Source organism: Dermochelys coriacea, chromosome 7 (assembly GCF_009764565.3).
Source record: "Dermochelys coriacea isolate rDerCor1 chromosome 7, rDerCor1.pri.v4, whole genome shotgun sequence".
In the NCBI taxonomy this organism is placed as follows: domain Eukaryota; kingdom Metazoa; phylum Chordata; order Testudines; family Dermochelyidae; genus Dermochelys; species Dermochelys coriacea.
In genome coordinates, this window is record NC_050074.1 from 84,900,385 (window position 1) to 84,927,669 (window position 27,285).

General features: G+C 42.2%; 1 protein-coding gene across 1 annotated transcript in view; it reads right to left on the reverse strand.

The window, feature by feature from the left end:
• SGPL1 (sphingosine-1-phosphate lyase 1) overlaps nucleotides 1-27,285 on the reverse strand; it is a 50,692-nt gene that overhangs the window by 22,873 nt on the left and 534 nt on the right. The window contains exons 2-5 of the mRNA XM_038411108.2: nucleotides 9,450-9,615; nucleotides 5,898-5,965; nucleotides 3,012-3,159; nucleotides 128-207 (exon numbers count right to left, since the gene is read on the reverse strand). Coding sequence (XP_038267036.1) covers nucleotides 128-207; nucleotides 3,012-3,159; nucleotides 5,898-5,965; nucleotides 9,450-9,615 — 462 coding nt within the window. The remainder of the gene's footprint in view (nucleotides 1-127; nucleotides 208-3,011; nucleotides 3,160-5,897; nucleotides 5,966-9,449; nucleotides 9,616-27,285) is intronic.

A 27,285-nucleotide genomic window follows, 5' to 3' on the forward strand; every position in this document is an offset into this window, starting at 1 on the left:
TCTACCATCTTCCAAGACAAGATAAATAGGAATTATAAATAGGTAATTAAGGTGTTTATGGATATTCATCCCACAAAAAGGTATTTGTGTGACACACATAAATTATACCTCTTGAACACTTATTTACCTTCACTAGCAAATGAGTGAGTTTCTCTTCCCCGCTGTAGACTGTCCCAGAGACTTTCCCATCCTCCCAATGTACTTTACCTGAAAAATAAAAAGCATGAACAGTAAATGTTTGCATAAGCAGCCATCCTGATGATACGAAAGCTACCCAAAAGTGCCAAAAATAGCATCTATCCTAGTAGCAATCCATACCAGAAGTGTGATCCTCTCAGTTACTGATTAGCACTAACAATTCCCTCCATACTACCATTAAAATAGCTCAGAATTACATGAGGAAACTCTACTTTTTAAAATCATGGCAAAGAAAGTAACTTAACTGGAGGGCCTGACTGACTAGCAGCTTCTAAGAATTGGCAAGTCCTATGTAGGTTTGTCCAAATTTTGGAGATGTTTAGGTCAAGTTTTTTTTCCCTCCTGTTGATTGTCTATAACTGGCTCATAATGTAAAAGAGCTTTGAAAAGGAAATAACTAAATAAATAAATAAATAAAGCAGCGCTGTGGTTAGTATGTTACTTCCAGACTATACTTGGATGGAAGCATTCAGAATGTAAAATGCTAAACCTTTCCTATAGCATATTTCCTATTTCCCTAGAATCAAGATGATTAGCACAAAACAAATTTCATAGTAATAAATTAGAAGCCATAAGTGTTCCATCACATTTTACTGAATGCAATAGCTATGAAAGATCCAATAGTTGAGCAATGTGTAACTACAAGAGAGTATATGTAAACAAGTTTGCAATAATTCCCATTCAAGTTCCAAAAACTTGTCCACACTACTGGATTCTATTCGCTAAAGGTGATAACTATACAAAACAGAACATTCAACAATGTTACAAGATATTTGAAAAACAATTCAAACCAATCTGTACTTGTAAAATATGCAATGCAAACTCCAGTTACTGTTTTAACCTAAAAGTGCATGCAAATTACTGCAACTTCAGAACACAGGAGGTATGTCTGGCAGAGCTAGGGCTGCGCCCTTACCAATAAGCACCTCCATATGTTGTCCGTCATTCAAGTGTTTTAACTGGTAACCTTGTAGCACTAAAATAAAACTAACATAAATGCACCATTTCAGGGAATGTTTTCAATAGGATTCAGTTCACCGCTTTACCCAATACCATCTTCCTTCTTTTAAAACCCTAAAAAAAGTTCCTCTTCCACTTGGAAGAGGAAACTTTCATAACTCAGGGAGTGTCAACTTCACTTGCGTACATAGGACTCAGGTCCGAGCCTCCCTCCCAAATAGCTGTTGGAGAAAGTAGAAGTGAACGATAAGGGTAAAAACAGACTGGGAGGAGGGAGTCAGAGGAAAAAAGCATTTTGAAAATAGATAGAAAATTGAGGGCATAGAAAACAGACATGGAAAAAGAGGACACAGCAAGCTCTAGAAGAAGTGTGGAGAATAGGAAAATTGTAAGCTTGGTTTTACTGAAATTTTCCTACATGCAATATTGTTTATTTCAGGTTTAGCGGTGTCAAACTGATTCATGAAGAAAGTCCCGAAGCCAGGAAGGGTACAATATTAGCCAGCCCTCCCAATCAGACTCTTAGGAAGTTGTAAATCCCCCTAAGTTTTCTGATTAGAACGTGGCAGGTACATTAACTGGACGACAGAAGCGACTCAACAGTGAAGTTTCAAATGCTGTCTACATGGAACCAAGCCAAGGAAACACTATGGCATAAAACAAACTATAAGTCACAGTGACAGAGATAAGTGAGATATTCCATGTAAGCAATGTTTTGTACTTTGCTTTACAAAACAAACAAACCATGCTTCTGGCAAGAGCCTAGCACTGGGTTGCTCTGAAGCATATTCAAACCTGACTCCAAAATATTTTCCAAGTGTCAGTCAAGAAGAAATTGTCCTGCTTTTCTGGGCCAAAGACTTAGTGTCAGGACACTGCAACAGTTTAAAAAGATCTCACTCTTTCAATAAGGGCAGTTAAAGTGTTCTTCCCCCCTCCCCCCATCACTGGTTTGTTACTGTGGGGTTGCCCATTAGAGCTGAACTGCTGCTGCTGATTTATTTCCCTTAGGATTGGAGGTGGAGGAGAAGGGATGAAAGTGCACAGATGTATCTGTTTTGGAAAAGAGATCCCAAGAAGAGTAGCAGCCAAACTGGCACATCCCCACTTCAGACAACCAGGAGACAATCCTTTTCTCCTTACTGTGACAGACAGTCACTGAAAACAGAATAAAAACTTTCCAATTACCTTTGTAACCATTACCCTCAAACCCAGATTGTCTGCATTATATTTCACTACCATGATGGAACAGAATTACTTTTCCATTACCTTCAGCATTAGAACACCAGGCACCTGAATTTTTTTTAATGGGATGCCTGAGTATTAGTTAATAATTGCAGTTAATTAGAAACATGAAGACTGGTATTAGTCATTTACAGGACAGCATCAACTAACATTTGATGAACACCAAGAAAAATATTTAAGCTGAAACTATTTGTAGCAGTCACCAGAGTCCATTTTACCTTTATAGGTGTGTAAACATATAGCATAATTCTAACATTAGGCCTATGAAGTAGACCTGCATACATAGGCGTCAACTCTGTGGATGATCAGGGGCTGGAGCACTCCTGGAAATAACAATGGGTGCTCAGCCCCCACGATCAGCTCCTCCCCCTCCCTCCCAGTGCCTCCAATGGATCAGCTGTTCAACAGCATGCAGGAGGTGCTGGGGAGAAGGGGAGGGAAAGAGGAGGAGCAAGGGTGGGACACACTCAGGGGAGGGATTGGGAAGAGCGCTTATGAGAAGGGATGGAGTAGGGGCATGGCCTGAGGGGGGTCAAGCACTCCCCAGCAATTCAGAAAGACAGCGCCTTTGCCTGCATATATACACCAGTATATGCTCACTGTCATACCCATAGAGCTGTACTCCTTCATCTTCCCTAGTAGTACAGATTGGCTCATGCCTTGCGCTGGCAATGCTTCGATATAACCTCTTCCATCATGCAGAAAGTGCAAACCAGAGGCTACATCATCCAAGGCCTTGTTAAACTGCTTCTGTATCTAAAAAGAAAATGAAATACCTTCAACAATAGGGTGCATACATTTTATGGTTCATAGAATATTCAGTGCTACTGACTGGAACAATAAGCTCAACACTGTGAGCTGTGTTAACCTCTTAAACGGATACTGTCAAATATTGTATATGTTAATTTCATCTTTTAATGCCTATTTAGGATCTTGAAAATAACTTTGAATGTCAAATGTAGCAAAGCAAGATATTAGGCTTCCCTCCACCCCAGCCTTTTTATGGTGTTCATGACCATGACAATATAAACAGCTGATTTTATACCAGTTACAGTTTCAAGATGGATTACTTTATGACCATCTCGCTTCAGAAATCAGATATACATTTAGAAACTCTGAAAAAATATCTATATTGCACAATAACGTAACACAATGAAAGAACATACAGATAAGATTGAGACACTAACTTCTCCCCCAGTCTACAGTTTGAAGGCTCAGACTTGCCCTCACAGCAGCACGGATCTCTCTCCCAGAAGCATTATCTAATATGGCTGTTGAGATATCAACAGTAACAGACTTTTGAACATTAGAATGCCTGGACATCAAGGCCTCTTGTAAGCAACATGATAGGTTTGTGTGTCAGACTCTACTGATCAGTGGAAGTGCTAGGCAAATGAGACACTAACACATTCCTTTGCAATGGGCCAACATCTCACTAGCACTATCCTGAAAATTTGGGTCATATACAAAAAAGGAACAGTTGTAGGGAGCCCAGAACTACTGTGCGTCTCCTTTGCCAGTAAGCAAGGGACAGACATAAATGGAATATAATACGGAGTTATGAATTCATCTGCCACAGCTCATTGGCTATGACAATCAGGTCAAATGATGGCAGAATGTGTTGGTCAGAACTTCAGCATAAGCACATCAACCCCTTTAAAAAGGGAAATACTTGTAGCTTATAAGAGCTGGATAAAAGCTTTAAAAATAGTTCCATGCATCAGTAATAATGCCAAGAGAAGATCTGGGAGAGAAAGCATTCTTTATCATGCTAAGCCAGTGGCTTTCAACCTGTGGTCCCCAGTCCCCTGGGGGTTCGCAGACTACGTTTAAGATTTCCAAAGGGGTCTGCACCTCCATTCAAAAAAAGTTGTAGGGGGTCTGCAAATGAAAAAAAAAGTTGAAAACCACGGTGCTAAACCATACATCTGTTACATCAAAAGACAAACCTGGCCCCTGAATCCTTTCATTTTATTTAGTCTTTCTATTGTGACTGATTTCCTCAGGGCAGGAACTGTACCTTGTACGCCACCAAATACAGTATTGTCATTTACTAAATGCATTTTAAAATAAGTTATACCTTTCTTGATGCTAAGAATTCATGACAATTGCTGAATCTTGTAGTAAATAGGTTTCAATAAAAAAAAACTCCATTGTATTTCTTGTTGTAATGATTACATAACTTCTGCTCTCTTAAGAGTAGAGTCCAAGCCATTCCTAACACAGATAGGCTTTCTAAACCAATCAAAGACGATGAGAATAACCTCTTCCTCTTGCATAACACAAGGTTCAGTTACCACATTCAGTTAACTACATATTGATGACACAAACAGAAAGGTAAGTTAGGCAGTAAACTCTGTAGCCTTCATCCACCAGCTAAGGCTATTTTCAGAAAGTCTGGTCTCCCATGTTTAAGGATGAATTCAAACTGGAACAGGTACAGAGAAGGGTTACTAGGATGATCCAAGGAATGGAAAACTTGTCTTATGAAAGGAGACTCAAGGAGCTTGGCTTGTTTAGCCTAACTAAAAGAAGGTTGAGGGGAGATATGATTGCTCTCTATAAATATATCAGAGGGATAAATATTGGAGAAGGAGAGGAAATATTTAAGCTCAGTACCAATGTGGACACAAGAACAAATGGATGTAAACTGGTCATTGGGAAGTTTAGACTTGAAATTAGACAAAAGTTTCTAACCACCAGAGGAGTCAAGTTTTGGAATAGCCTTCCAAGGGAAGCAGTGGGGGCGAAAGACCTATCTGGCTTTAAGACTAAACTCAATAAGTTTATGGAGGAGATGGTATGATGGAACAACATGATTTTGGTGATTAACTGATCTTTAAATATTCATGGTAAAATAGGCCTAATGGCCTGTGATGGGATGTTAGATGGGGTAGGATCTGAGTTACTACAGAGAATTTTCTCCTAGGTATCTGGCTGGTGAATCTTGCCCATATGCTCAGAGTTTAGCTAATTGCCATATTTGGAGTTGGAAGGAATTTTCCCCCAGGGCAGATTGGAAGAGGCCCTGGAGGTTTTTTGCCTTCCTCTGTAGCATGGGTCACTTGCTGGAGGATTCTCTGCTCCTTGAAGTCTTTAAACCACAATTTGAGGACTTCAATAACTCAGACATAGGTGAGAAGTTTTTCACAGGAGTGGGTGGGTGAGATTCTGTGGCCTGCCTTGTGCAGGAGGTCAAACTAGATGATCATAATGGTCCCTTCTGACCTTTAGTATCTATGAATCCATGATAATATACAGAAAGGAGTTGGGAAAACTGAGCCACTTGGTATTACTGGTAATGAAAATAGCATCATCTCGCTTTTCTGAAGCCAATACTGCAACAGAAAGATTACCTGGACTGTAAGCTCTTTGAGGCAGGGACTTCATGTTTGTCCAGCGCCTCGCATAAAGGTCTCCTGGGCGTTATTGCAATACAAATAGGACAAAGTCAGAGCTGGCTGAATGTTAAGGAAAGCTTGTCAGATACTTACTATGGCGCCAAGAAAAGGCAGTTTTCTTAGAGTTTTAAAGAACCATTTTTTACTTCGTGATGTTAAACCTGAGATAAACAAGAAACAAAAAACGAAAATTGAGCAACCGGCTCTGAGCTAATAAACCCAAAAAAAACACCCTAGAGTTTAGTATTGCTGATATATGGCAGGAATTCTTGGCTAAATGAAACAATGAAGAAGGGATTAAGGTGCAGAGATGTAATACACTGGAGAAGGAAATTCAAATCTGACTCAGATTACATGCAAAGGTGATTTAAGAGCCTTGTTTAATCATTAGTAGGTGTTTGTCCAACTCACCATATACATATATTCTCGCATTATTTGGCATTCTGGATAGGAAAGCTGCAAGAGGAATACCAGAGGTGAAATTCTGGCTCTATTAAAATCAATGGGAGTTTCTCTCTTTACTTCAGTGGAGTCATAATTTCACCTCAGGTGTCCAGCATGTTTTAGGTGAGACAGGAGGAGAAGAAACATGAATAGCACCGGCCTGCATCACCTGTCTGTAGAGTTCTAACTACTGGGGGGGACCTCACTTCTATGAGGATGACCACTATTCATAGAGAAAGAAGTAGATGCTTATTGAAAGCATTTTTCCAATCTCATATGCAGAATATTACTAGCCAGTGATTGCACTCTGCAATAAAAAGCAGAGATTGTGTTGTCAAATGGTCAGAGCAAGAGGCCAGGTACCAGGAGAATACTGGACATGTGTTCTGGCTAAACTACTGTCTCCTTTTTGGTGTGGACAAAGTCACCCAATTTGTGCCACACATCCAATTTTCCATCTGGGTTATGTAGAAATCTCACTGAAATCCAGATTCTGCTTCTGACCTTTGCTGGAGAAACAATGATAGGGTTAGCTATGCTCAATACCATTTTTGGAAGACAGTCTCTTGACAGCTATCAGGATTTAATCCAGCAGAGGGATGCCATGGATCCTTTCACCACAGAAAAGTGATGTAAGGTTAGATCAGATCAGAGGAATTAAAGACACTGTACTTTATACACACTTTTAAGTAAACATTGGCAGCTACAGATAACACTTTCATGAAGAAACATCTGAAACGGTCTTAAAATCTCACTCTAAAGACTTCACAATCTTTATCTTTGATACTAGTATGACTTCTTTGCTTTGCTTCTTTTCTTTCATCTTGAGACACCAACAGGAGAATACAAACTCAGCTAACTTTAGCACTAATGTTCTGCAGTAAATACTGAATAGCTTAGATTTTGGAAAGAATTTGTATTACACACGTTGTTGATAATCTGCTTTTTGTTTGTTGTTTTTTCCTAGGTATGCAAGTTTCTTCAAATTTTTACTATATACTTACATAAAATTCAAGATGTTTAATCAAAGATTTCCCAATACTATTCTAGTATTTAAAAAACTATTAAAAATAAAAAGACTCAGGTACTAGTACTGTGTGAGCTTAAAACTCAGAGCCAAGAAATCTTCTGTTTATTCTTGCTAAAAAGAGTGTTTTTAGCTATTCAAATGTACTTTTCCCTCCCCTGGGAAACTGTGGGAAAGACAAAAATTAAACATCAAATTAATACGCTGTTACTCCTAACAGCCACTGGAAATTACTACATACTCCTATGGGACTCACAAGGAACTACAGCCTCCTCTCTCGGATAGGTCCAGTGATCTTTAGTACCACCTTGCCACAATAAAGAAGAATGCACAGCAATAGACCAAGAGATCCAATTTAATTTTTTACACTTCAAACAAGGAAAAAGGCTCAGAACAGATGAAAACATGTGGGTATGTACCTTAAATAACCGACTCTCAGACAGTAAATGTGTATGATTAAACGGAAAGAAAAGGAAGCCCCCTTCTTCAGCCCAAGATGTGTTCCGGACAATCCTTCACTCCTGATGTTTTGCTCTTGTGTCACGATTCCCCATCGTGAACCTTACCAGAGCACAGAACTCAAAAGGTGACCGTTTCTGACTTTTGATCCACAGGAATGACCAGCAAATGAGTGTTTAACCAAAAGTCCAGTGGGAGGGGAGGAGCAGGGCAACTTTTCTGCATCACACAGGCACACTCTAGACTGTCTTCCACAACTCCCTAATATGGAATGGTTTAGCTCTTGAAACGTCGCCATGTCTTGACCTTAATACAATAACCAGAGATTTTACTAGTACATTCCGGGTTACGTCAGAAGCCTGTTTATAATATTGTGATGCATGGCCAGAAAGGGTTAAACATCCTGCAGGATGAAGAACTTAAATTCAACCCTTAAAGACATATGGGGAGATAATGTTTGTGTTTTAGTGTATTTACATAAATATGAGTAGTGGTCAACAGTGTAATCAACAGTCCCTGTCTATGCCATATTCTGATACTTCAGAGATCAAAAGAACATCCTAGCATTTAAATTAATTGTAAACATGGGTATCACTGTATTCATCTCTTTGTAATGCATAGCAAATCATCTGTGAATGGTGGAGAAACCAGCCATTGCCTTATGTTCATCTGTGTGAATAATTAACAACAATGCTCAGGAAATGAGGCCCTATTGTTCCCCGAAGGATTCCAACTCTGTCAAAGAAAGCCTGAAATTGTATAAGAGATCCTTGGGTCCCAATCCTTTTTATCTCCAATCTGCTTAAGCTTCATCGGAGGAAGTTTGATTTTCAAGATTGAGGTCCCAGTTCAGCTGGAAACACCCTGAATATAATATTGGACAGCAGGCAGTCCTCGACTTGAGGTTCAACTTACGATAAACAGCACTTACCACGTTTCTGAATTGACACCTTGATTCGATTTAGGACAATTGGTTTTGACTTTACGATGCTCAGTCCCGCAATGGAGTGCATTGTGATTCCGAGTTATGACATTTTGACTTGCAACGCAATTTTCAGGAACCAATTGTGTCGTAAGTCCGAGGACTGCCTGTATAACTTATGGACTAAATTCTAAAAGAACTCTTTGCAACTACAAAGCTCACCATCTCTGCTATGTATCTGAACCTCAAGAATTGAACTCATGTCTGTATGTATATTGATCTTTTAACCATACTCTCTCTCTCCTTCCCTTTAACTAAATTAAAATTTATTAAAATAATAATTGGCTGTAAGCATGTATTTGGGTAAGATCTGGAATATTCATTAACCTGGGAGGTAACGTGTCTGACCCTTTGGGATTGGTAGAACTTTTCTTTTATATGATGAAATAAAATTTTCTGAAAATCTTCATTATATTTTACTTGGGCCTAGATGGAGGCCTAAGGCTGAGTCACTTTAAAGGAACTGTGCTAGTTTCTGGACAACCAGTGAGGTAATAAAGAAGCTGTTTTGTGCTGGCTTGGTAAATCTAAGTATTGAAATATCCACCAGTTTTGGGATTGTCTGCCCCATTCTTTGCAGTTCACCCTAATTGAGTGACCTCAGCGGGACCGCACTGGGATCCCAGTCACAAATGTATAAACAGAAAATATTTACATGAGAAATAACCGTGCCCCCCCCCCCCAAGCACGTTAGGAAACTCAACTCCAGAGAGACATGCTGAAAGGTACTCACTCTCTGGTTGGAAGAGGATACTGTGCAGCCACACCACCACCAGAGTAGAAGCAAATGTCGAGCCAATCAGCTGCCAGGGTTCAATCCCAGCACACTGTTCATTCACAAAGCTCCTTGCTTTTTCTAAATACATGAGGATGATTTCCTTATAGGGAACAAAGGTGTCCTGGGGAAAAAACAAAAACAACACATATTACAGAAGGTAACCCCGCCCCACACCTTTTCAAATCACTACGAATAAGGACATTGAAGAAGAGTTATTACTAAAATAGGCATTGAACTGCCTCCCAGGTAGGTAGAGCTCCTACTAAAAAGGAAGTTATTCAGTATTTACAGTGTTGTCAACTGTCAGAATTTCATCATGAGTCTCTTGATAATTGTTTTCCTTAAAGCCCCAGCTCCTGGAATCAAGGGGTTACATGATTATTTCAGCCTTCATTCTTAAAGTAGTAAGTTTCTAGCCCTTGAGGCTCTTGCAAAAGCTTCAGAATATGACCCCAGTGCACCTTAAGGCTCAAAAAGAAGGTAAATAAAAAACACTAAATTATTTTTATATAATCTCATGATTTTAAAACATTTGGGGTTGGCAATATTACTATATACTTCCCACAAGCAGGACAAGCAGACAGTGGTCATGAATTGTGTTCCTGATTAACATAGGAGGAGCAAGTCCTAGAATATGTAGTTTGTTAGGCCTTTCAAAAAATAAATTGAGACAATCATTTTTGGCGCACACTCTGAGCAGTTCTGACCTGCAAATCATAAAGTTCTGTTTGAACACTTCCCAAGGACTTCAAGATTCTGCCTATGGGTGTGTATTTCTAAAATATCTTTTTCTAATATATTATTACCTGCAAATCTTACTATTGGGCCCAATAGCAATTAAAATGAAAGATACCCACTCACTCCTAAATAGTCAATAGCATCATGGTTAGGGTGCTCGCCTGGGATATGCAGATTCAAGTCTTCAGTTTGGTGCCAGGCTATTGGCTACAATGCAGTGAGTAGGGCGGTGCTCTAACTCTCTATTTTTTATTATTATTATTAGGAAAGGTCTCTTTCATTCCAATAGAGAGAACAGAAAAGGAAACCATTTTCCATCCTGCTCTAGTTGCGAGACTCCCATTGAAGGAAGATAGGATTCCCTGCAAGCAATGTTAACGTACCTTTACCATACTTTACGCTGCACAGGTTTCCATTCTAATCCATTTGGTATTGTAATGTTTAATCAACTCAGACAAAACCATACCATCCCAACAAAAGAATCCACCATAGCTGCTTGATGGAATGTGTGGATGCACATGTACTTTCCAGTGTGAGCTGGAGAGAATGTTTTGTTGAATGGTTTATATTTGCTTCAGATGAGCTGCATTTAGCTACAAGAAGTGGAATTAACATCTATTTGCTTGATAAAGAACAACCCACAGACATACCAAGCGTCCCTGCAGGGAAACAAGGATGGCAGCTTAAATCGTTAGTGATAAAGGCTAGAAGCACTACCATTGGCCTCTTAGAACATGGATAGTGTGAAATGTGACTAAGTTCCCATAAAGTTTGTTACTTCACTTAGAGCTAAATCAAGGTGTCCTTTAATCTCATCTTCAGTGCAACTAACAGTGTAAAGGCACAAATCCTTAATTTTTACTTTGCTTGTACTGCCTTCTTGGAAATTTGAACATCCACTCCCCTTCAGGGATTTTAACAGAACAGAACCAAACACTGATGCTTTCAGCTTATTGTCCAGTAGCTGGTGCATGAAAGTTGCACAAGTCTGGAACACCATTAAGAGGAGGAGCTGCTAGTGCACTAGTTTCTTGATGACCATTTTAAAAACTCTTAGCAAAGAGAATACTGGAGTACCACCAGAAACTAAGCGAGGTCTTAGAACCAACGATACTCACTAAGTCAATACAGTAATATCAAATTGTACTGAGTGGAATCTAAACAGAATGTTCTCCAATTACGCTAGCTTGCCTGACATCAAGCCTTGTTTTTCCACAATCTGCAGCCTTATTTTCTCAGAGGGCAAAACATTTTAAGATAAAGGGCAGACTGGAGCCAGTAATTACATAAAGCTCTTTGTGGAAACTTCTGGTTCTCTAGGCTCTCATCTATAGTCACTAAAGTAAACTGAGCAGTTAAGCCTGCGAAGGGAGAAAATTTCTGGTGGCAAATTCACCTCACACTTAGATCAAGATTTTCAAAACAGGTGCCTAGAATTAGATTCCTAATCCCATATTTAGGCACCAACATTAAGTGGCCTAATTTTCAAAAGCACCAAATATCTATCTACTCCCATTGAAATTACCACATTCTGCAGTACTTTAGAGCAGGGGTCGGCAACCTGTGGCACGCATGCCAAAGGCGGCACACGAGCTGATTTTTACCGGCACGCTGCCGCCAGCCAGGGTCCCGGCCACCACCCCCGCTCAGCCTGCGGTGAACAGAACCCCGGGCTGGCTGCCGGCTGAGCAGGGCCGGCAGCCAGAACCGCAGCTGGCAGGAGCCGGCAGATGGAAGCCCAGACTGGCAGTGGGCTGAGCCGCTCAGCCCACCGCTGGTGTATTAAATTTCTCCCTGTAGGAATCTGCTACTTGCAGAGCACCAGGACTGGCAGCCGTAAGTAGTACACCGTAAGTAGCACATTCCTACAGGGAGAAATTTAATACATTATACCCAGGTAGGGAAGGCTGTGCCTCCCCGAACAGCCTGCCCCCATCTGCTCGCCTCATAAACCCTGACCCATCCAACCCCCCCCCCACTCCTTGTCCCCTGACCACCCTCTCCGCCCTCTGACTGCCTTCCTCAGAGCCCCCCACCCATTCAACTCCCCACTCCTTGTCTCCTGACTGCCCCCCGGGACCCCACCCCCAATCCAAGCCCCCCTGCTCCCTGACTGCCCCAACCCCTATCCACACCCCTGACTCCTGAGAGGCCCCCTGAGACTCCCATGCCTATCCAACCCTCCCCTGTTCCTCATTCCCTTACCATGCCGCTCAGAGCACCAGAACTGGCAGCCATAAGTAGTACACCAGAAGTACCACATTCCTATGGGGAGCAATTTAATACACTACACCTGGCCCCACTTAGCCCACTGATGGTCTGGAGTTCTCAAATATGTTCTCACCCCTTATCAAAAAATTACACTAAAATTAGCTTGAAAACTTAAAAACGTTGTTTATACATTTAACTATTACTGTAATATACAATGTTAATAAAAACATAGGTCTGATGCAACAAAGTAGTTGTACTTATGGTCTGTGCTTAAGTTGTGTTTTCGATGATTTACCTTCTAAGAAAATCTCACATGTCTTGCACCCCCAGAATGGGCATCTCACGCCCCAGGGGGGTGCATGCACCCCAGGTTAAGAACCACTGCACTAAACTGATAAGATCTGCATTTTAATTTAAATTAATTTTAAATTAAAGGTTGCCAACTCCTGCTTTAGAGTTTCAGGAAGTGAGAAGGATTAGAGTTCTCTATTTAAGGCCTGGTCTACACTTAGGGTGACCAGATAGAAAGTGTGAAAAATTGAGACAGAAGGTGGGGGGCAATAGGTGCCTATATAAGAAAGAGTCCTGAACATTGGGACTGTCCCTATAAAATCAGGACATCTGGTCACGCTATCTACACTACACAGGTCGACACAAGCTGCCTTACGTCAACCTAATTATGTCAGTATACACACTGCAACTTTGTACCACCAGAGTGAGGGCTGGTCTACACTATGTCGTTAGATTGACATTCCCCATATTGGATCAAATTTATAATGTGCTTGTCTACACTACATTTCCCATCCTGACAACCCCAAAGGGCTTTTAAAATTGATGCCTATACTCCACCTCAACGAGGCAGGTGTAGACCAGGATGAGGAGGGACTGGATATGAAGTAATTCAAGCATTATTCATTAATTCTGAGCTTCTTGGATGGTAAAGTGTTGAGCATTTTTAACATATCAACTGATAATATATCGGGCTTCCCTGCCCAAAAGTAATCTACAAATTAGAATGCATCACTAGAGTTTAATAAGATAAGACCAAACGGTATTAAAGAGTCCACACCAATTCATTCCAATTGGCACTAGATGGTTTGTAAGTCGGTGTAGCAATGCTGTTTTCAACTTTAACATAGTTCTACACCATTTTCCTAACAGCAAAGCTAGCTAAATAGCTTGATCCACACAGCCCATTTAACTCTTTGCACTCTGCAACACTCGGCGAGTCCCACACATTTCTCCTCACTTTCCTCTGAGCAGAGCATGCAAGGAGGCAGGTTTGCACAGGTCCTGGATAATGATTCTGTGTGTCTTACAATCTTAACCTTAGTTACTGCATAAAAGACAGAATGGGTCATTGTTATTTTTAGTAAAAAAGTCAGACAGGTCGCAGGCAATAGACAAAAATTCACAGGCGCCTCATACCTGTCTTTGACTTTACTAAAAATAACCCGGGGGGGAGGAGGAGGAATGACATCTGGAGTCCCACTGCCATGGGGTGGGGGCACAGCCCTCGCTCAGCAGCCTCAGCCACAGGGGGAGTGGGAGAGCACGCACAGGCACCCACGGCCCCAACCCCAGCGAGGAAAGGAGGTGCACAGCTCCAGTCCCAAGTCCAGTTGCTGACAGCCAAAGAAGTCACAAAGGTCTGGTAAAGTCATGGAATCCATGACTGCCATGACCTCCATGATTAAACTGTATCCTTAGCAATAAGTCAAGTTCTACTTTTACCGAGGGTCAAAGTTCAGATACAACTGTACCATTTGCTATTTTCAGGACATTGGCACAGAGATGCACTGATTAAATCCTGCAAACCACAGTCCTCTGCCTGAATACAAGAGATAACAATCCCCTCCCTTGTAATCTTGTTCACAGACAGGTTGCATTTATTTTCTTGCTGCTTCTTCCTGCAGCAACACTGGAGCTACTGACCACCTGTGCTTAAAGGGAATACATTTCTAGCTTTACAGAAGTCAACCGATCCTCTTCTCTTCTCCTCCTCCATCACCCTCTCTCCAGGCTGGGTAAGTTCAGTGGCCTGGACAGAATTTAAATCAATCTTTATATAACTACAGAACCTTGTAGGAAAAAAAACAAAAACCTGTTCTAACAGGATGTGCGCATTGTGGGAGCAACACAAGAGGCCTTATATTTGACGGTGTCAGTCAGTCAACTTCTGTGATGATTTTATGCCTTAAAAACTCCAAGTCACACACAACTCGTGAGCACACGGATAAGTTCTTATGTTTCTAATTGACTGAAAACAGTCCCCTAAAGGAGAAATTCACCATGACATCATTTATTCCCTGCCTCCAGAAAGAATGATCCAAATATTTGATAAAACATTCAATTATTTACATCATTAGTACTTGCTATATTCACATTTTTTTCCAATGTAAATGCATTCAAAAGCCTGCGCAATTGAAGCACTTTTATCAATAAAGATTGGGAAGATCCTGATGATCCTACTTTTTAAGTCCTTTAGTTGGTTGGGTTGGTTCCAAATGTAGCAGTCATGCCATCACAAACATATTAACAACAACAGCTGTTACCATCTTCCACCTCAAAAGGAATTACACTCAGATAGCACAGTAAAAATCCATCAAAAGAAAATCATACATCTGAGCCAAAGCTAACCAGACTGGACATCATTGTTGTGCCAGAAAAGTATTTTCCTGGCAATTAAGTTTAAAACTTCAGTAGGTCCCTGCGCACCAGATTAACAGACTGCACAAGTGATAATGTGGAGAACCTTGCTCTGCGCTGCCACAGTGAACAACTAGAATCTAGGTCTCCATGGGTATCAAAATGACAGCATTTACTAACGTTAAATTCACTTATAGGAAGAGCTAAAAATAAGGTCTCTTAAGGAAACAGGATTCCCCCAGTAGGATCACATAAAATTGTTTGAGGACTAAGACTAGCTTTTTAAGGAAGTATAGGGTTATTTTAAGTACCAAGAGAAATCCTGTGCTCATTACATCATTAAGGGTATGTTTAGAACCATTTCTACAGTCCAAATTGTATATTTTACAGATACCCGCATCTCCAAGTACATGACAGCACAAGGAGATACAGTTAGAATGACAATTTCAGCATTCAGGAAGCACATTTTCTGGCTTGGCATACAAAGAATACTTACATCATCTCACTTTAGCACCCATTTATAATTCCTACAATCTCCTCAAAATATTGAATAATATTTCTTCAAAACATTGAAAAACAGGAATTGAATACTATTTTCTGATGTTTCAATAGACATTATGGCTAACACCGACTTACTTAGCTTGCATTCATTTTTATCTAATGAATGTTGTATGAAGCAGTGTTTGTTGAACATTACGCCCTAACTTGATTACACCTTGTGTAATACCTAGGACTTTGTGCTTACTTTATTTGATTGGTGTGATATTATTTTTCAGTTTCAGTGTCACTGAGCTCCTCAGGGTTAAATTAAAAAGACAGCAAGTGCAGAAAATAAATAAATAGCTTTGGTCATGACAGTTTAAAAAGTTTAAACTCTGTTTACAAACTAGCCTGTTTTGAACTATGATGTATTCTTCACACTTGACAGGCATGAAAATGCTACTCACCTGTCAACTTGTAAACTCCAATTTAAATGCTCTGAGTATAGTTTTCAAGTAGGAAAGCCTCATTTACACATCTGCTGCTGCTAATGGGTGTAGCAGCAAACAGCTGGATCAAGGTTGAAGACAGTGTAGTTATTTCATAAACTGTGGCTAAATGATATACACTTATTTTTCAAGCTTAGATATTATCTGATCAGACATTTCTTATGTTTAAGTATTAAGATTTAAGTTGATCATGTTCCTCTTATTTTCTCACTGTAACAAACCTTGATATTTGGACAGACATTGCATCTGATGTGACTACTCGGAGTAAGAATTTAAAAGATATACTGGCCTAGATATTAACCCTACTAGCTAGGTTACCTCTATTTAGAGCTAAAAAATAAGCCCATGTCTGCATTACAAGTTTTTGTCAGCACATCTGTGTTGGTCAGGGGTGTGATTTGCAACTGACCAGCTGTGCCAGCAAAAGCCCGTAGAGTTTAGCCACAGCTTATACCAGCAAAACTGCAGTTTTGCCAGTATGGCTTATTTTGCCCTGGGGAGGCCTGGAATAAGCTATGCTGGCAAAAGATAGAAGCAGCATCCATAGTAGGAATACTTTGCCAGTACAGTATACCAGGGAAGTAATATTATTCTAATTCTGGGACTACACGCTATAGGTAAAACTGGAGTGTCAGGCCCCAGCTCCCCAGGAATGAAGCAACTCTGATAGGAAACGCATGAACACTTCATGCTTGCGTGCCACCTAACTCTGAACAGTGTGCCATATGACTGGAGAATAGCTAACATTGTGCCTATATTTAAGAATAATTAAATTCACAGAAGTAAATGGTAAAGGTGGATGCAATGCAACATGGGTTGCCAAAGGTAGATCAGGCCAGACTAACCTGATTTCTTTCTTTGAGAAAATAACTGATTTTTTAAGATAACAAAAATGCAATAGATTAATATCCTTGAACTTCAGAAAAGCATTTGACATGGTGCCACATGGGAAGTTAATAGTTAAATTAGAGAAGATGGGGATCAGTACAAGATGTGTAAGGGGAGAAGACAACAGGTTGTGCTGAAAGGAGAATTATCAGTCTGGAGGGAGGTTACCAGTGGAGTTCCTCAAGGATGTGTCTTGGGACCAATCTTATTCAATATTTTTATTAGTGACTTTGGTACAAAAAGTAGGTGCGCGCTAGTAAAGTTTGCTGATTATCCTAAGCTGGGAGGCGTCATCAATACAAAAAGAGATTAGAATGTCATACAGGAAGAGGTCGATGACCTTGAAGACTAGGGGTGACAGACGTGGGATGAAATTCAATAGTACAAACTGCAAGAACATGCACTTTGGATCTAATAAGAATCTTTGCTACAAGGTTGGGGCTAATCAATTGGAAGCAACAGAGGAGGAGAGAGACCTGGTTGTGGGGGTCGATCAGGGTTACTATGAGCCACTAACATGATGCAGCTGGGAAAAAGGAAAATGCGATCCTTGGATGTGTCAGGCATGGCATTTCCAATAAAGATAGAGACGTATTAATGCCATTATACAAGGCACTGGTAAGATCTCAGTTGGAATGCTGTGTACAAGAAACATGAATTTAAACCAACAGATGCAGAGAACATGCTAGAATGATCAGGAGAATGGAGGAGGCTGGAAGAGCTTGGCTTGTTTAGTCTTGCAAAAAGAAGGCGGGGGGGGGGGATAGGATTGCTCTTTATAAATACATTGGGGGTAAATACCAGGGAGGATCAAGACCCATTTACATTAATGGAGAATGCTGGCACAAGAACAAATGGATATAAACTGGCCATGAATATATTCAGTCTGGAAATTAGAAGGAATTTTCCCCCAGGTCAAACTGACAGTGACCTTGGGAAATATTTCGCCTTCCTCTGCAGCATGCTGGTGCTGGTCACTTGCCAGAATTATCTGTCTATATCCCACAATGGCAGGGAAACGAGTGGTGCTCCTCAGTCACTCGTGTTCTCTGACTGTGGTACATAATAGTCTATAGTCGAACAGTCCTGTGGGCTGTAATACCTTGGTCTTGATTGTTGGGTTCAGCACAGGGGTGGACAATCTGCAGCCCGCGGGCAGTGTCCAGCCCGTCAGAACTTTTAATCTGGCCCTCAAGCTCCTGCCAGGCAGTGGGGTTGGGGGCTTTCTGCATGGCTTCCAGAAGCAGTGGCATGTCCCTGCTCCAGCTCCTATGTGTAGGGGCAGCCAGGGGGTTCTGCATGCTGCCCCCCGCAGCTCCCATTGGCTGGGAACCATGGCCAATGGGAGCTGCAGAGGCAGCACCTGCAGATGGGGCAGGGTGCACAGCCGTCTCGCCAGTGCCGTGCCTCCACATAGGAGCCAGAAGGGTAACATACCGCTGCTTCCGGGAGCTGCTTGAGGTAAGTGCCACCTGAAGCCTGCACCCGAGCCCCCACACCAACCCCCTACCCCTGCCCTGATCTCCCAGGTCCCAGCTGGAGCACCCTCCTGCCCCCCAAATCCCTCATCCCCAGCTTGCCCAACCGGAGCTCTCACCCTTCCCCCGCACCCCAATCCCTAATTTCGTGAGCATTCATGGCCCACCATACAATTTCTATACCCAGATGTGGCCCTCGGGCCAAAACGTTTGCACACCCCTGGTTTAGCGTGTGAGTGCTGGGTGGTATTGGTGGCCTGCGATATACAGGAGGTCAGCCTAGGTCATCTGCTGGTCTCTTCTGGCCTTAGACTTTATAACCGACACTTATTCAGTTACATGAACATTACATTTATTCCAGAAACTACTACACTGAAATGAATATAAAAAGCGATCATTTAGAAAGAAAAAACTTCTCTGCCAGATAAATTCTATGCTAGACTAAAAGGTACAGAAACTGAAAGAACACACATAAGTACCAACCGCCCCAGCAAATCAGGATGACTGGCTATGCAAAGGCCTATTATAGGTCAAGCACAAAAATATATTGAGGCAAAATAAACAGAGTAGTAACTAAGAATAAAACAGAAGAATTCTAAGTTCTGCCTTACAAAGAAAAAACAAAACCATTAAAAGCAAGACAGGGGCCCCCTTTAAGCAAGTCCTAAAGAACATGTAATTATATGAAGTGCCCAAGGGAACTCAAGAGCAAGACAAAGATAAGTAAAGGCTAAGATATCACAAGCAAACCAAAGATTTTGATTAAAAAGTCAAACCCCAGAAACCTTACAGTTGTCCCCACTAGAAAGCTGACAAGAGACTAGTTACTGACCACCGTAGATAAACAAGAATTATACTCCAATTGCAAAGCAAAAGCATTTACTCTGAATTGTAGGCAAATTGCTGTGTATGCCAATTTGTTAAAACAAACTGCATTTACAAAAACACACATTTCTCAGAGGTAAAGTTTTCAAGAGCACATAAGGGATAGAGCCCAAGTTGCTTCTGAAAATGGGACTCAGGGCAGGTCTACACTGCAACCAGGATCCACACTCGGAGATCGATCCACTGGCAGTCAATTTAGCGGGTCTAGTGAAGACCTGCCAAGTTGATAGCAGGTCGCTCTCCAGTCGACCCCTGTACTCTATCCCCAACGAGAAGAGTAAGGCAAGTCGACGAGAGAGTTTCTCGTGTAGACCTTGTGGTAACTCAACCTAAGGTACGTCAACTCCGGCTACATTATTTACATAGCTGGAGTTGTATAGTGAATGTCTACTTACCACAGTAGTCGAGACAAGCCCCAGTTTCATGTCGATAGGCAATGATTTTGTAGGTGGCACATCCTCTCTCAGACTCAGTAACATTTTTTAAAGCTCCTAATTCACTTTTGAAAAAGTGACATAGAAGCCAAAATCACTTAGGCAGTTCTGAAATTTTACCCCAAGTCTCTTAAGAAGACATTGATGGGTTTCTAGGTAGCCTCATATTGGTAAGAGCTTTCGCCAACTCTCTTGATTGATTTAAGGGCTACCTCTAGATTCCCAAAGTGAACCCATTCTCCCAGTTCACAGAAGAGCAGAAACCTGAAAACTCTCCGGATACAGACCAACAGTGTGTTCAGTTTTGTTTTCTATGACTTATCTGCAGAAATCCATTGACTAATTTGATTTGCACTGTGTGTGTTGTGGATCATAATGTACTTTCTCATGGCTCTCTAGAACATAAACTCTTTACCCTTTATGCAACACCATGCAAAGGTATCAGCAGCATTAGATACTGAAATCTAGTAGTAGACAATTGTAAAGCAGACTAGAACATGATACTTGTGCTTTTTTGATGAATTCTAGGACAGGGCCTGGCACAGTTAACCAATACAGTAAAACCTCAAAGTTACGAACACCTCAGGAATGGAGGTTGTTTGCAACTCTGAACAAAACATTATGGTTGTTCTTCCAAAAATTTACAGCTGAATGTTGATGTAATACAACTTTGAAACTGTACTATGCAGAAAAATGCTGCTTCCCCTTTATTTTTTCAGTAGTTTACCTTTAACAAAGAATTGTATTTGCTGGGGGGGGGGGGGGGCTGGTCTCTGCTACTGCCGGATTGTGTACTTCCGGTTCCAAACGAGGTGTGTGGTTGACTGGTCAGTTTGTAACTCTGGTATTCATAACTCTGAGGTAATACTGTACAGTTTATGCAAAACCATTAGTATAATCGCTAATTGAATGAAACTATTACACATTAGGGATCCACCTTCTCTGTGACAATCAAAACACAGAAACCTTCTAAATACTGATACTGTCATAACAACAAGAGGTTTTGCAATATACCTCATTGCAGGTCATATGCCCTTACTGACATTTTGCATACGTGGATCATTCTTGGCCAGCTTGAAGGGACACAGTCTCAAAATTCAAAACTTCCAAGTTATATTTCCATGCACATTTTATGAAATAAGAATTTCATTGCTCTTTTACAAAAAAAAAAAAAAAAAAACCAAGACACTACAAAAAACTCATGCCAGCTGCCAACAGGCCAGGCCATATGCTGTTCTCAAAAAACCACCCAATTTTGAGAAGCCTCAATTTCAGTTTCCCCACTCCACAGACTTCATTAGAAAACTGAAGAAAGCATAAATGTATTGCTCATAGTTCTTTGAAAGAGCCCATTTGATAGAAAGACCAAAAGAGCATTTAGTCTATAGAAAGAACAGCCAGGGAATTAAATACCCTAGAACAAAGAACTGGCAAATTTAATAAAAAAATTTAAAAAAAAAAGTGTTTCTTTACTCTCTTAGGAGAAGGGGAAAGAATTAAAATAGTTTGAGTATGCTATTTACGAAGAGATGGAGAAACACAGATAAGAATTCAGAGAGATTATGTTGTATAAGTTTTTAAATTAAGTTTCCTAAATTAGTCTTACTTCCAAAACAGGATCTGCAGTAAGAGGAAAAGGGAGATGTCTATGCTGGTTTCATTAGGTTCTTCAGCACTTCAACAATTTAAAAAAAGATTTTTCTAAGGAACAAAATAATCTTGTGAGAATCACTGCTTTCACCCTGTAATGGCTGAAATAACCAAGGCCTTGTCTACACAGAGTTGTCAACAAAATTTATGTCAAGCAAAAAGTGCCATAATTACATTGTTAATGCATGTTCACGCTATGCCTCGTCTGTGGGCGGAGCACATCCACAGTTGGTGCTCTAGCATCGGCAGTGAGAGCAGTGCTCTGTAGGTAGCTATCCCACTGTGCTACTCGCCATCTTCTGCAGTTAGGACTTGTGGGAAGGCGGAGTGAACCGCAGCACATCATGGGTGCGGGCTCAATAACTCATGAAGCATTATTTTCTGTCCCAGCATTCCATAGATTTCCAACTGCTATTCGCAGCATTTTTCAACGGCCCATTTACTGTGCACCTGCCATCTCTGTGTGAAAGAATGGATCCCGCAATGCTCTCTACTGTTATGGTAAGTGTTAACACATCGCACATGGTCATGCAGTATATCATGAGCTCCCAATATGAACAGGAATCAGAGTTGCCTGATTACTGAGTGCCATGGAAAGAAACACCAGATTACTTTTGGCGTTCATAGAGCCCCTGCACATGGTGGACCATCACTTTTGGGCTCGGGAAACAAGCATAGGATGGTGGGATCGCATTATTATGCGGGTCTGGGATGATGAACAATGGCTACAGAAATTTCAGATGAGGAAAGCCACCTCCCTGGAACTGTGTGCAGAGCTCACCCCAGCCCTGTGGTGCAAGGACACCAAAATGAAAGCAGCCGTCTAGGTGGAGAAGCACGTGGCGATTGCAGCTTGGAAGCTTGCGACTCCAGATTGCTACCCGTCAGTCGCAAATCAGTTTGAAGTTGGGAAATCGATTGTTGGGGCTGCATTAACGCAAGCATGCAAGGCCATTAATCACATTCTGCTACAAAGGACCATGACTCTCAGCAATGTGAGCAAAATAGTGGATGACTTTGCAGAAATGAGATTCCCTAACTGCAGCGGGGCGATAGATGGAACGCACATTTCAGTTCTGGCTCTGAACCATCTTGAGACCGAGTACATCAATAGAAAGGGTACTTCTCCATGGTATTGTATGTGCTTGTTGATCCACCGGGGCATTTCACTAGGCTGGTCCGGGAAGGTGCATGACACACACATTTTTCAGGAACACTGACCGGTACAGAAAATTATAGGTATGGACTTTCTTTCCGGATCAGAAGAATCTAGTGAGGGATGTTGAAATGTCCATAGTGATCTTGGGAGACCCACCGTACCCTTTACTCCCATAGCTCATGAAGCCTTACAAAGGAAACCTGGACAGCAGCAAGGAGCGCTTCAACAATAGGCTGAGTGGGTGCAGAATGACCATGGAATGTGCGATTGGCAGATTAAAAGCGCACTGGCACTGCCTTTATGGCAGGTTAGATCTAAATGAGGAAAACATTGCCATGGTCATAGTAGCCTGCTGCTTGCTCCATAATCTTTTGAGGCTAAGGGTGAAAATTTTCCCCAGGAGTGGAGCGCTGAGGCAGGTCCCCTGACTGCTGATTTTGAGCAGCCTATACCATGGCCATTAGAGAGGTGCAACGGGGGGGCCCCCCAATTCGAATCAGGGAGGCTTTGAGGCAACATTTCGATAATGAGCACCAGTAATGTGACAAATCTGCCATGCTTCATTAATTTCACTTATCTTAATTTTGCCTAAAACTTGTGATGATTCCTGAGTGGGATTTGTAATCAGAAAATGATTAAACTGCATGCATGTTTTACTACCAGCAGCAATCATATGTGTAGTACACAAATAAAGACTGGTCATCTTTCAGAGAGCGTGTTTTTATTAAACACCAGTTAACACACAAAAACCTTGGTGGGAAGAGAGGTACCAGTGCAGGGCACTGGAGGCTCCCATAGCGATGCACAAGTCCAACTATCATCTTGGAAGCTGCCTGAAGGGGTGGAGTGAACGGGATATCAAGAAGTTCTGGAAAGTTGCAAGGAATGTGTGGGAGGAGCTTGGGGAGGAAATGCAAAACAATTTTCTATCGCATGCAGGGGGGCAGCAGCGAGTATGCATCCGTTCTGACTGTAGCACGGAGTGGGCAAACTTTTTGGCCCGAGGGCCATATTGGGGTTGCAAAACTGTATGGAGGACCAGGTAGGAAAGGCTGTGCCTCCCCAAACAGTCTGGCCTCCGCCCCCTATCCACCCCTCCCACTTCCTGCCCCCATCTGCCCCACTCAGAACCCCCAATCCATCCAACCCCCCTACTCCTTATCCCCTAACCCCCCACCTCTAACTGCCCCACAGGACTCCATCCCCTACTTCCTGTCCCCTATCCACACCCCTGCCTCCAACAGGCCTCCTGGGACTCCCAGGTCTATCCAACCCCCCTGCTCCCTGACCCCCATCCACACTCCCGCCCCCTGACAGGCCCGCCAGGACCTCACACCTATCTAACTCCCCCCCATTCCCCATCCCCTGACCCCCTATTCATACCCCTGCCCTCCGACAGGCCCCCAGTACTTACATGCTTATCCAACCCTCCCCACCCCAGTCCCCTGACCGCCCTCCTCAGAGCCTCTGCCCCATCCAACCACCCCCTGCTCCCATCCCCTGACTGCCCCCCGGGACCCACTGCCCCTTATCCAACCCCAGCCCCCTTACCATGCCGCTCAGAGCAGCATGTCTGGCCACCACGGCCCCCGGCCGGAGCCAGACACGCAGCCCTGCAGGAGCGCGCAGCCCCGCCGCCCAGAGTGCTGCCCTCGTGGTGGCGTAGCTCCAGGGGAAGGGAGACAGCAGAGGAGGAGCTGGGGGTTAGTCTCCCTGGCGGGGAGCTGACGGGATAGACAGGACGGTCCCACAGGCTGCATGTGGCCTGCAGGCTGTAGTTTGCCCACCTCTGCTGTAGCATGATTATGGACTTCAACATCTCTGTTTGCTCCTCCTCCACTTTTATTATCTGCTCATGGGTATTAAGAATGAGCTCATAGATACTAAGATCAGAAGGGACCATTCTGATCATCTAGTCTGACCTTCTGCACAATGCAGGCCACAGAACTCCTTACTGTCTTTTCTGTCCCGCCTTTTCAAGAGCAAGTTAAGATAAGGTACTCTCAATGCAGTCTTAGAGAAAGGGACGAAGATCAAAATAGACTTCGATCATGCAGTATGGCATCTAGAACACCAGGCCAGTCTAGATGTGAAGTGTTTATGTAATTCAAAAAAATAAAAAAAAAAATTAGCATGATAGTTAAATGCTGTTCTGCTGTTAGAATGCAAATTCTGCGGAAGAGAGTCCACGTATTGCAAGTTTGAAGAGAGTCAGACATGTATGCCAATTTGCAAGTAATACGCTACACCTAGCAATTTTTCAAGAGATCCTGATTCAAACGCAGCCTAACCGGTGAAGTTACTTGCTCCATGACTTTTGGCAAAAGAAAAAAAAAAAAATAGGTTCTGTTTCTGTCAAGTGATCTCTTGCACATGCCAGACTTCTAGGTCAGCCCTGGCTATTGCAAAGTTTCCTCAATATAATGTGGTTTTGCTCATATCCTATAAAATGTATATATAGGCAATACCAGACATTACTTCACTGAAATTCTAACAGTAAACAGAAACCACAAGTCACGCTCCCCTCCTATGCAGATCAGACCATCAGATCACAAGAGGAGGAGAGGGAGAGAGAAGAGAATAAGTAGGACCATATCAGCCACTATAAGATCTTTTGTTCCACCTTCTGTAATACTCTATATTTGACTTTGAAAGGGCCCGTGGCTAAAAAATAAGAGCACGGTAACCTGGTTTAAGATGATGTTTGGTCATGCATCTTGTATTTAAATGCATACCCAGGACACTGCTATTGCAAAATACTCTGGTATACGTACAGTACAATCAGAACACTAGCACTGAGGGAACAGTTACATGCAATGCATTTTTGACAGTTCATTGGATTTTCAAACACTCCTAAATGACATATACTCCTAAATCATTTAAGTGATTGAAAATCCCACACCATCTCTCAGACTTCCCCTTTTCCGCAATCCTTAAACCTTCTCTAAAAGGTAAGGAGTTTGTATAGCAAGTGCCTTTGCACACATACATCTGAGCTCTTTTCTTTCTGCATATAGTTCCCCATCCCCAGTCTACCCAAGGGAATCACTGTACTAAACTCTTCCCAGAATATTGTAAAACTTGCATTTAAGGATGCTGCCCAGCAACTGAGGGGAGGTAAAACCAGCCATCCCACTCATAACGTCAAACAAGTCTGCCAGTCACTATAATTTACCTTAGATACAGAAAAGGAGATCAGAGTCATAAGAGAGTATGCGAAAAGAAGTTGAACTACAACATAGTAACAATCCAGAAGTAATAGCTGTCTTTGGAAAGACTGAATTTTGAGTTTTAGGACACAATTCCTGGCAATCAGGTTTATAAAACAGCCTGCTTGCTTGTTCTTCAGCCCCAATCCCCAAACTCTAGCCCTGCTTGTAATCTCCTCTGGATATCATCCTCTTATCTGATCCTCCCTAGGCCACCACACAAAACTCCTTTTGTTTGTTGCTATAAGAAAAGTTCACTTTTATAGCAGCAGAGCACAGCCCCAAGAGAGCAGTCAGATTGATAGAGCCTACAATAAAGGGAACATTACAAAATTACACCTTTTAAATAATTAAGTTCACAACACACATAACAAGCCATAGAAATGAGCAACGCATGACATGGACAAATGACAGCTTACTATCCCACAACACTTAATATGAAGAAAGTGGAGGTTGTGTGAAATAAAGAGGAACCAATCTTTAAAGAGTCAGTTTCACTGATATATATTGTTGTGAGGGACAGAAGGGGAACAATGGATGAAAAAGATCGGTTTTCCTGGGCGTTAATTGTCTAGACAAGCAAACACACTTAAGGGGGAAACACTGTGGAAGCAAATCCCTTGGAGAGAGAGGAAGATGGCAGGAGTCCCAGCCCAAATAATTTGAACACAGGATGTAGTCTCTCTGATAGGTGCTCTTGCCTTACTGACCTCACCCACCACTAGAAGTGCTTTGGAGGCAGTAGTTTCACAAAGTATGACTTAATTATTCACCCATTTAACAAGCCCCAGAAGTTTCAATAACTTCCCATTTCTGGATCTAAGAACATAAGAATAGCCATACTGGGTCAGACCAAAGGTCCACGTAGCCCAGTATCCTGTCATCTGACAGTGACCAATGACAGGTTCCCCAGAAGGAATGAACAGAAGAGGTAATCATCAAGTGATCCATCCCATGGCCCATTCCCCACTTCTGGCAAACAGAGGCTAGGGACACCATCCCAGCCCATCCTGGCTAATAGCCACGTATGGACCTATCGTCCATGTATTTACCTAGTTCTTTTTTGAACCCCGTTATAGTCTTGGCCGTCACAATATTGTCCGTGAAAAAGAGATCCACAGGTTACCGGTGCCTTGTGCGAACTATACAAGAAGGGCGGTTTGTAAATCCTCATCCGAACGTGCAATCGCTCTGCAGCAGCAGGACAGGACTGCCTTTGCCCAATATCGATAAAGAGGAGCCTGTTTTACTCTTCTAAGGCCACAAGTACACACGAAGTGGCACTGGTTTAACCAGAGTTGTGAATTTATACTCATGGAACTTCACGGGCTGACAGGCCTGTGGGCTTAAGCCCAGTTTAGTTCAGGTGCAAGCTACACACCACATCCGGTTTTAGAGCAACGTAAGAGCGTGCACGGACACAGAAACGCGCACCGATTTCACGAAAGCCAGATTTCCACTCCACTAGTACAACTTCCAGGGCTGGGCACGAGCTCGGCTG